This window comes from Rhopalosiphum padi, chromosome 1 (genome assembly GCF_020882245.1).
Source record: "Rhopalosiphum padi isolate XX-2018 chromosome 1, ASM2088224v1, whole genome shotgun sequence".
Lineage (NCBI taxonomy): Eukaryota > Metazoa > Arthropoda > Insecta > Hemiptera > Aphididae > Rhopalosiphum > Rhopalosiphum padi.
This window is the reverse complement of record NC_083597.1, coordinates 88052172-88062123: the sequence shown is the minus strand read 5'-3', so window position 1 is coordinate 88062123 and position 9952 is coordinate 88052172. Positions and strand designations below refer to the sequence as shown.

Sequence of the window (9952 nt, the reverse complement as noted above, 5' to 3'; positions counted from 1 at the left end):
CTTAATTAAAATTTCACTAATTTTAGTGTTTGCTATTGTACCTGTTGTACCAATTTAAGAATACGAATATAAAAATATGCATAATATATAAGTACTCTCTAGAATGGTAATTGCACCTATGTAAATATTATGCAATTCGCATGTACATTGAACGTGTATGTAATGTTTTCTATAACCATATGAACACTGATTTTCATGTTATTTCGTTCACCGTTTGTTTGTCTGTTGAAAACTCAAGTAGGTACAACTCTATTTATAAAATGGACAAAAAAACTGCATTAAATTAATTTTGAAATTATGAATGAAAAAAAATTCAATTGTAAATATTATCTTCTTTAATAGTTATTAGGTATATTATATTATATAATAACACGAATTTATTACTATTGTCTCGTGTTTGTGCTCTGCACCTGTAGGTATAATTTGTTTTTCGACTTGATATAAATAAAACGTAATTCTATGCAATGTTGTAATGTTTATGATAACTGATAAGTATTGGTTTCTTTTTTAAATTTGTCTCTCAATATTATGCGTGTACATGTTCACCGCGCGGCAATTTAAAATATAAAATAATTGTCATTTTTATTATTATTTTTTGGGTTAAGTAGTTTATAAAATGTTCGTATAATAAGCATATACCATAGGTGTAGAACTAATTTTAGTTTGGTATCATGTATTAGTCAACACTTGAAGTATTTATATAGTATATTATTGAAAATATATAATTTTAAATTTTTTAATGAACTTTGGTGTAAATATGAATATAAATTACATCGTAAAATGTGCGAGATCGCACTGCATTCATTATTAGTTATTACCTACATTGTGTTTGAAAATGTACAGATGCATACTTAGTTGCTCTGAGTCATAAACTCATAATGATTGATGCAAATGAGTGAACGGCTCGGTGTTGGCTATAAAATATTAAGGAACAAAATCTAGGCAATTTCTACAACAATGAATGTTAATATGTATACGGTATACCTTACTTACGATTGTAAATAATTAATGTTTATAGGATTTGGGATAACTGTAGGGTAATTAATTGCTTACTTTATACACTTTTTACAATTTTATATTTTTAGATTTATGCCTAGAAGAGACTATTATTATACAGGTTACAAAAAACTACGTTATTAAATTCGGTATAAATTAGTGGTAAAAAAAAACGTTTTAAAGACGTTATCAGCGGTTTAAAATTGAAATATCTGAAAATACTGTTTAATATGTGACTCAGTGCAGGCGCACATTCAAATAAAATATGTAGCAGTTGCGAAAGCTATTCAAAAAATTGTTAGGTGGGTAAGTCAATAGGTTTTGATAGGCATAATATTACATGATTTGTTTACATAGTATATTTTAATTTAAAAGTGTTTGTTGCATATCTATTTAAGCCAAAAACGGCAAATTAATACATTATTTTAAATCGTCGTGAGCAAGTGGGTGAGTGGGTACAACATTTGATTCACTACATACTACGTTTGGACTCTGTAGTGCGGCATCGATGTGACTGCGGTAAAATGTTGTCTTTTATCGATAGAACAAAAATAGAAATAATAATCATTCTACACAGTTTTTTTTTTGATCGTCTTATTATAGGTGAGATGGCGTTATTATACAGCGAAAATCGTGTTTTTGCACATAAAAACGATATCAATACCGAACGGACAGAGGTGAAGTATAATTATATTATAAGAGGCGTACTGTTTGTACGCGTTTTAGATATAGTTACAATATTATATACGATTTAATAAATAGAAGTAAATGTCCACAAACGTTGTGCTCGCATTTTAAAATTACGAGACTAGTAAAAGAGCCCCCAATCACTTCCCTAAATCCCACATTCACCAGTCGTCAAGTAACCCCGGGCTCGCGGATAATCGAAATAATCAACTAAAACGGACGGGGTGCGTTAGACGATCGGCGAGAGGGTTGTTTGCAGACCCGTGCACGAGCCTATCCATTTATATTCGATATTATCGTCCGGAGCGGTCGTGCCCGTGTACGAGTCTGATATATACGTCACTTATAAGTGAAAAGACTTTTTCATTACATTATAATTATGCTTATAATAGTCTCGAACGAGACGAAATCCATTTTATTCGCGAATCCGGCTCAAGCCCCCATTAATTTTGATTTTTTCTATCCAACAATATTATCAGTTCGATCGTTATGGTTGTTGTTGACGAGGAGAACACATTTTTAATTTATTTATTTCTGCAAAAATAACCGATTCAAATATTCCCACCGATTGGTTTTCACTATTAGGTATAACCGATACGTTTTTTTTAAATATTTTTTTACGCGTACATAATTGGTCGGCAGTCTTCTCGTCGTGTGTTTTATTAGGTAGGTATCAGGTAAAGTGGTAAGTGATTGTTTATCGTACCGTGAAATGATTTCGTTTAAATTAGTTATTATACCAATTTTAAATTAAAAAAAAAAAAAAAAAATCAACGAATACTTGGAAACCTCGAGTACTCGTAATAACAAATGATAATAACAATAATATAATATATTTGATATATTTCCCGTGCTTCCGGTCACGGATTTGTGATTGTGCGCAATTGACAAGACACTTAGTAGACGTATTATTATTATTATTATTTTCGTTTTTAAAGTAATCCGTATAAGTGTATACATTACTCATTAGACTAACCATCCGGTCGGCTGTTCGGTTAGGATTTCTAAAACAAGAAATAATGACCCAATTACAATAAAATAACGACTTTAATTCGAATACAAAACGGTACCACAGTTTTCACATGCCTAGGTGAATTTGTATTTCTATCCTACGTAACATTATATTTTGCTCCGTAGAAATTTTAATTGGTTTCTATGACGGTCGAACGCCTATTCAAAAGTCATCTCGGCCGTTGACCGGGCACAGTAATACATTCGCATATTAAGTTCGGGTGTATGCGCGCATTATCTCTAATATTAGGTGTTATATAACAATGAAAACAGCGGACGATATAGGTACCTAAAACCGGACAGCATTTAATTGATGTAAAAACGCATCGTAAGTCGATTGAAAAACGAGTGTTGGCTATATACGTACAGTAAGTCAGTAAATAATGGGGATATGATGGTTTTTCGTTGTCTCGAACCGCTGCGTGTAGTGCATGTAAGCTCCACCATGATATATTGACAACGAAAAACAAGTATCAGTATCAGTGTGTAAAATTCCATTTGATAATATGGTGACATTAAGAGGACGTTATACCCACTGTTATATACTCTTTCGGTTAAGGCCAAAAGGTATATATATGTTGTAAAAAAGTTCGTTCACTTACGGGTTGTATTCAAAACACTACACAAAATCTGTTTAACTTTAAGAAAATATTTTATTATAAGAATATTTTAACAACACAGTATTATACGAATCGGCTACTTATTCACGACTAACTCTTGCTTATTCTACGTTCTTGTCTTGGCGACGCAGTCGCTTGCAAAAAATTACACATATTGCTTACACTACTATGTTATTGTATAATATGCTTACTAATCTAAAGTGTGTGTGCAAGGGTTCCTAACACCCCCGGGGTTAAATGAAAGTTCATTGCCTATTGCAAATTATATTATTCTAGGCAATGGATTTTCATGATTTGGATTGTCTACGGTTTCATATATTATCTTACCTTCTATTGGGTTTTTTACAGAATTAGATGTTTTACAATGTTTGTTTTTGATTATTAAATATAAAATTATTATTATTACTAAACCTATACTGATGATACTTATTGTTATAATTATGTATAATTCATCACCTATTGTGCCCATAACATTACTACTTGTTTTTATGTATTTTAATTCTTCTAGTGATTTGGAGTATTCTATTAGTTTGAATAAAATTTTTTTTTACTATAGAATTACCTTTATCTGGAATATTTGAATTTTTTAAAATTGTATTTGTAATGTTTAATTTAGTTTTCCAGTTAATTGAAACGTCTAGTTGTGGAATAAAGTCTTTATACATTTTTGTAGTTATTTTTCTTTTTGCTATTAATAATGTCCCGTCATCAGTATTGGCTTCACATTGATTGTCTAAATCTAAAATGCCTGTGCCGTTTATACTTACTACTATTGTTTTTGAATTATTTTTACATTTAATGATAATATTATCCCTAATCGTAACATATATCCAAGAATTTGTATTATCTAATCTATGCCATATACTAAAATTAAAATTAACATTTTTTAAGTTACACAAATTAGGTAATATACCTGGCTTTCTAAATATTGTTAGCTCACAGGATTCATCCAAATGATGTAACTGTTGATCATAAGTACATAATAACGTATTCATCATTTGTTTACATTTTGATATTTGTATTTCGCTTAATTCTAAGTAATATAATCTAGATTTATCTATAGCTATATAATCAGATTTTGGAGCTATCATTACATAGTCGTTATCGTATATGTTAACTGGTAAAGGTATGTTTTTATATAATATAAATTCATAATTGTTAACTATAGGTATTTCTATGACAAAAATTAATACATTTTCTATATATACTATGTTAGTTGTAATTAGTCGTAACAATTCTGATATTCCTGAATTATCTAAATCTATTGGTATGCCTTCTCCTATGGGTAATTGTGTTTTAATATCTTTTAATTGGTTTTTAAGGGTATTTATATCTAATATACTGGAGTGAACAAAACCTTGTAGGGCCATATTTATTATATTTAGTAAATTTTCTGTTTCAAATGCGTATTGTGTTAAAATGATATTTAATAATGATATTCTTTCTTCTAGTGCTGTTTTAAAATTTAAGATACCTATTGCAGCTTTCTCTGCTTGCATTTCATGAAGTAGATAACTGTATTTTTCGGCTAAATTAATTTCATCTTGTTCGAGTTGTTCAATTTGTTTATCTATTTCTTTTTTTTTGAGAATAAGGGAGACGATATGGTCTCTGAAATATGGGTTGGTTTGTTTCTGACGTTTTGATTTCATGTTGTATTGTTTCTGTGCAGGATAATGTATCTCCTTCAAGAAAAAAAATGTCTGAATATTCACTGCATAATCTTTCAATGGATTCTTTTTCTTCATTGTTCATGTGATCGCATCTAAGATTTTCTTTTAATAGTTGAATACGATTATTTGCATTTTTTGGAATTTCTTTACTTTGTGTACATTTTATAGGTACTATTTCAAAAGTTTCATGAGATAATTCGTTTAGATTTGGAATTTTCACAGTTTGTGGGTTTTCTGTTGGATTTATTACAGCAATGAGTATTTGATTTTGTTTTATTTCGTTTAAGACATTTCCACAGATTATATGTTCATTAATGTTTTGGGCATGAATAAGAATACTTTGTGAATCAGTTATAGGTTCGTTTAATATTCGTATAGGAATTATCGCTTCGCTTCTGGCTGGTATGGTTGTTGTGGCATTGTCAGGATAAGTTATTTCCTCCTGATCTACGTTGATGATGATTTTGTTTTCCTTTAGAAAAGGTTTACCCAAAATTCCATCCCCGTCAATTGGAAATGACGATGGTACCACATGAAATTCGGTTTCAAAAGTTTGGTTCTTATCTGAAATCATGAGTACAACACCACCCATAGTGTTGACTAAGCGGTCGTTTATTCCTTGTAACTGATAAATATTAGTATCCGAAACTAGAACTTCGTCATGCAATACGTCAAGTCGGATAAGGTTTAGTTTTGCGCCGGTATCTATTAGGAGTTTTGCACTTCCTGACGTACATTGTGAGGCTTGGAATATTGCATGGTCGTTATGTAATTTTATTGTAAATGGTAAGGTTCTTATTGTGTTTGGGCTATTATTTTTAAATCTTTGACCGAACGACTGCCCGAGGCATTCGGTCCCGATCCGTTTCCCGAATAATTTTGTTGATTTCCTTTATCACCTTCTTGTTGATTATTTTTTCTTTCATCCGCTCCTTTTTTTTTATAGCATTTTTCTATGGAATGACCAGCTTTTTTACAATATGCGCATGTCTCTTGCTTTGTATTTGAGTTTTTTTGTTTGCTGTTTTGCCCTGTGTCTATGCTACGATTTATATATCTACACTCATTCGTATTATGATTACTTTTTTGGCAGTTTTTGCAATATTTATTTGTGCTATTAGCGTTAGATTTATTTTGGAACAAACGTCGTGTTTCTTTATTTGATAAAAATATTTTTTCTTCTTCTAAGCTTACTTTCATAGCGTCTTCCAAAGTGGATGGGTTTCTAGATTTTATGATATTTCGGATGCTATCTGGTAATCCTTCAATGTAAGTAGTTAAAGTAGTTTCTTTGATATAGTCGTGCACTGCTGTAGCTTCTGCTATTGTTCTTTTGCTTGTACTGACATTACACAGCTCGTGTAATAATTTCTCGACTCTTGAAGAATATTCTTGAATAGTTTCTCCTGATTTAAATCGGGTTGTGGACAATTCTAGTTGAAGGTAACCTGGAGTTCGTTTAGCGCAAAATGTAACTGATAATAACTCCCTAAGTGAGTCCCATGATTTGACCTCTCGATGTTGTGTTATCGCAAAAGCTTTACCTGCTAATTTTGTTAAAATTGCCTGCAAAAGAATAGGGCGACATTCTTCATCTACAGTCTTAATCACAAAGTCACATGCACTAAAGAATGGATATACATCCTGTGGATTTTCTCCATTAAACTGTGGTACGAGTCTTATAGCTGTTTCTAAAGAAAGTAATGTTTGTTTATTATTCGCCATTTTGTTCGTTGGTTTTAAAATAGTGTTTTTATCGTTTAAGTCTATTAATGATATTTTATCAAGAAGATTTAGATTTGTATTTATATTTGTTTTATTTTGTAACCTAGTTAATGGTTTATTAGACGGATTATCAGGTACAACCGTTCGGTGGGGGACGAAATCAGGATCTAATTCAGTTGAATCAGAATTGCTACCCTCACTATCACTCGTATGAGTTGACATGCATTAATATTCTTATGTATATATATGTATATAAAACGTGATTATAATAGTAATTTGTTAATATTACGTTAAGGTTTTATAATAAATTAATAACTTACAGTAATACTAGTATAGTTCTTATGCTTAACGTATACATGCTGTTTGTTGTTGTTATTGGTTGATACGGCTGATTATCAGTGATAGCTTGTCACAATGTAAACACCGTAGCTGCTCTCGTGACGTTCCTGAACGCTCAGCGCTCCCACTCCGTTGGTTTGACCCACTTAGATTTTCTGTCACGGTCAAGGATAACGACGGCGGCGTTGACGACGACAGCGACTCGTGACGGATGATGAGTAAACGTCACAATCGAAACGATTTTAATATCGATGTTGATGATTGTAATTTCGCACTCAGGAATGTTGTTGACGTTGCGTAATACACTATACACGGTGTATTATGCTACGTATAAAGACACCATAGCATGAATGATGTATAGACAATAGACGTATATATAATAATACGTATATTGTATAGATACGTATTTGTTACGTATATAATATTAAAATTTATATAAATTGACGACTGTGTCACCTGAGTAAAAGACAGACTTCGTTGTGTTAGAATACTCCGAAAAGGTACCGCTGCCACCAGTTGTTATATACTCTTTCGGTTAAGGCCAAAAGGTATATATATGTTGTAAAAAAGTTCGTTCACTTACGGGTTGTATTCAAAACACTACACAAAATCTGTTTAACTTTAAGAAAATATTTTATTATAAGAATATTTTAACAACACAGTATTATACGAATCGGCTACTTATTCACGACTAACTCTTGCTTATTCTACGTTCTTGTCTTGGCGACGCAGTCGCTTGCAAAAAATTACACATATTGCTTACACTACTATGTTATTGTATAATATGCTTACTAATCTAAAGTGTGTGTGCAAGGGTTCCTAACACCACATATTGTGTTGTCTCTGTCTTACCAATGTAGATCGTGGCAAATTTGCGTTCAGCAAAACACATTTTGTGATGTTAGCTTTAATGTTACAGTGAATTTACCTATTATTAAATTTAAAGGTAAGAATATTATCTATAAAATGTCATATGTTTTTATAATTGATATTAATTATTTTAAAGCGAGTTATGAATATTTTAAAGTTGTAATATTTTACATAGCTATAACTCACTTTAAAATGATAATACCAAAAAAAGCATATTATGACATTTTCTAGTTCTTACCTTTAAATTTGATAATAGGTAAATTTACTGTAGCTAACATCACAAAATGTGTTCTGCTGAACGCAAATTTGCTATGATCTACATTTGTAAGACAGAGACAACACACACGCGGGTATAACGTCCTCTTAAAGACCGCGATAATTGAATAATCAATAAGATAATATTGAAAACAATACGTTATTGTTATAGTGTGTGTTCAACATTAAACTATATTATACATATATATTCGACTACTGTATATCTATATATTATATGTTTACTTGACCGAACTGATATGAGCTTATATTACGATATTGATTATGTAGTAATAAGTGATAACGGCGACATCTTTTATTATTACTATTATTATTATATTATTATTATTATTATTATTATTCTTTTGTTATTAGTATTAACCGACGCTCCGTCGCGTACGTGTCGTCTCCGCGTCACAACGCCGTTCTCGGAACATTTATATTTTACGTTTTGTTATATATTATATATTATTTGTTATTTAATTATATTAATAAAGTGTATGTATGCATCATAATTATACTGTAGTTGTATAGAACGCCCTACAGATTCAGAAGTGGATTCGTTTTTATTTTTATAATATTATTACGCGTGATCGACGACCGTAAATTGTATTAACAATTAGGCAACTGTATATTGTTCGTAGTTCATTATCATATATTCATATGTATAAATTAGTGCAAGATGAATAGTGCGAATTCGGATTCCAACGTGGATTCTACGCGGTTTTTGCGAAACGGGAAAGTTCTTCCGTCAAATAATGCAAATCATGATGGTGAGGCAAGCGGTGAAAATGTACCTAACCTACAAATATCAAACGATGACCGATCGCACAATTCGGGTAGCGATGCGACAGTTGGTAACAGTGACGATGATTTACGCACTGTGTTATCAGAATTAATGCTGCAAAATAAATTGCTGTTAGAACGCTTATCACAGGAACAAAACAAGCATTCAAGATTATCAACAAATAATAGTATCAACTCAGCTATGCCTGTTAACACGGAAAATCGTAATGGATATTTCGTTATGCCAGATTTTAATAACTCGCTGACCGAGTTTTCGGGACGTGAAGCAGGCCAAGAAGCTCGGCTGTGGATTAATTCGGTCGAAAGTGTTGCCAGGCTACATGGATGGCCAGAAAGTTTTAAAATGGAAATTGTTCGGACTAAATTAGTTGGCCCCTCGCGTAATTGGTATATTGGCCGTACGTTTACGTCCTGGAGTAGCTTTGTCGACCAGTTTGAAAATACGTTTATCGGACATACACTTGACACCGTCGATCGAGTCCGTATTATGTCTAACCGTGTGCAAGTGAAAAATGAATGCGTATTTGAATATTTTCACCACAAGTCTAGACTTTGTCGCGAAATTGGATTGTCGTTCCGTGAAGAAAAACGTCAGATCGTCGAGGGTCTGTACTCCCGTGATCTCTGTAATTATTTATTGGCACGAGACCACTTGAGTGAAAACGAACTTTTATCTGATTTACGTACATTCGATTCCGTGAATGTTGCCCGAAATATTCGTTTTCGAGCGGGAGAGTATCCTACCTCGAATTACGGCGGTAACCAAAGTAATAACAAAGCAGCTCAGCATCCGACAACGAATCATCGGCCGGCAACAGGAGATTCGACCAAGGCTCAACCACCGGCAAAATCATCGAACACCCGTAAGCAGAAAGACCTGTCTCAAGTCACGTGTTTTAATTGTAAAACAATTGGACACTTCGCGAATGTGTGCCCAACCCGTACCTGTCAAAAATGTCGCAGCTTGGGTCA

At 32.2% G+C, this 9952-nt stretch overlaps 1 protein-coding gene across 1 annotated transcript; it reads right to left on the bottom strand.

Annotated features, from left to right (window-relative positions):
- Nucleotides 1-3790: 3790 nt before the first annotated feature.
- Nucleotides 3791-6292, bottom strand: LOC132927309 (uncharacterized). Its single transcript, XM_060991824.1, has one exon. It carries the CDS (start codon nt 5060-5062, stop codon nt 3791-3793), a length of 1272 nt encoding a protein of 423 aa, XP_060847807.1. The 5' UTR covers nt 5063-6292.
- Between the last annotated feature and the right edge of the window lie 3660 nt (nt 6293-9952).

Excerpts from the sequence above, each read along its gene's own strand:
- LOC132927309 (XM_060991824.1), bottom strand. The coding sequence starts at position 5,062 with ATGAAGAAAAAGAATCCATTGAAAGATTATGCAGTGAATATTCAGACA.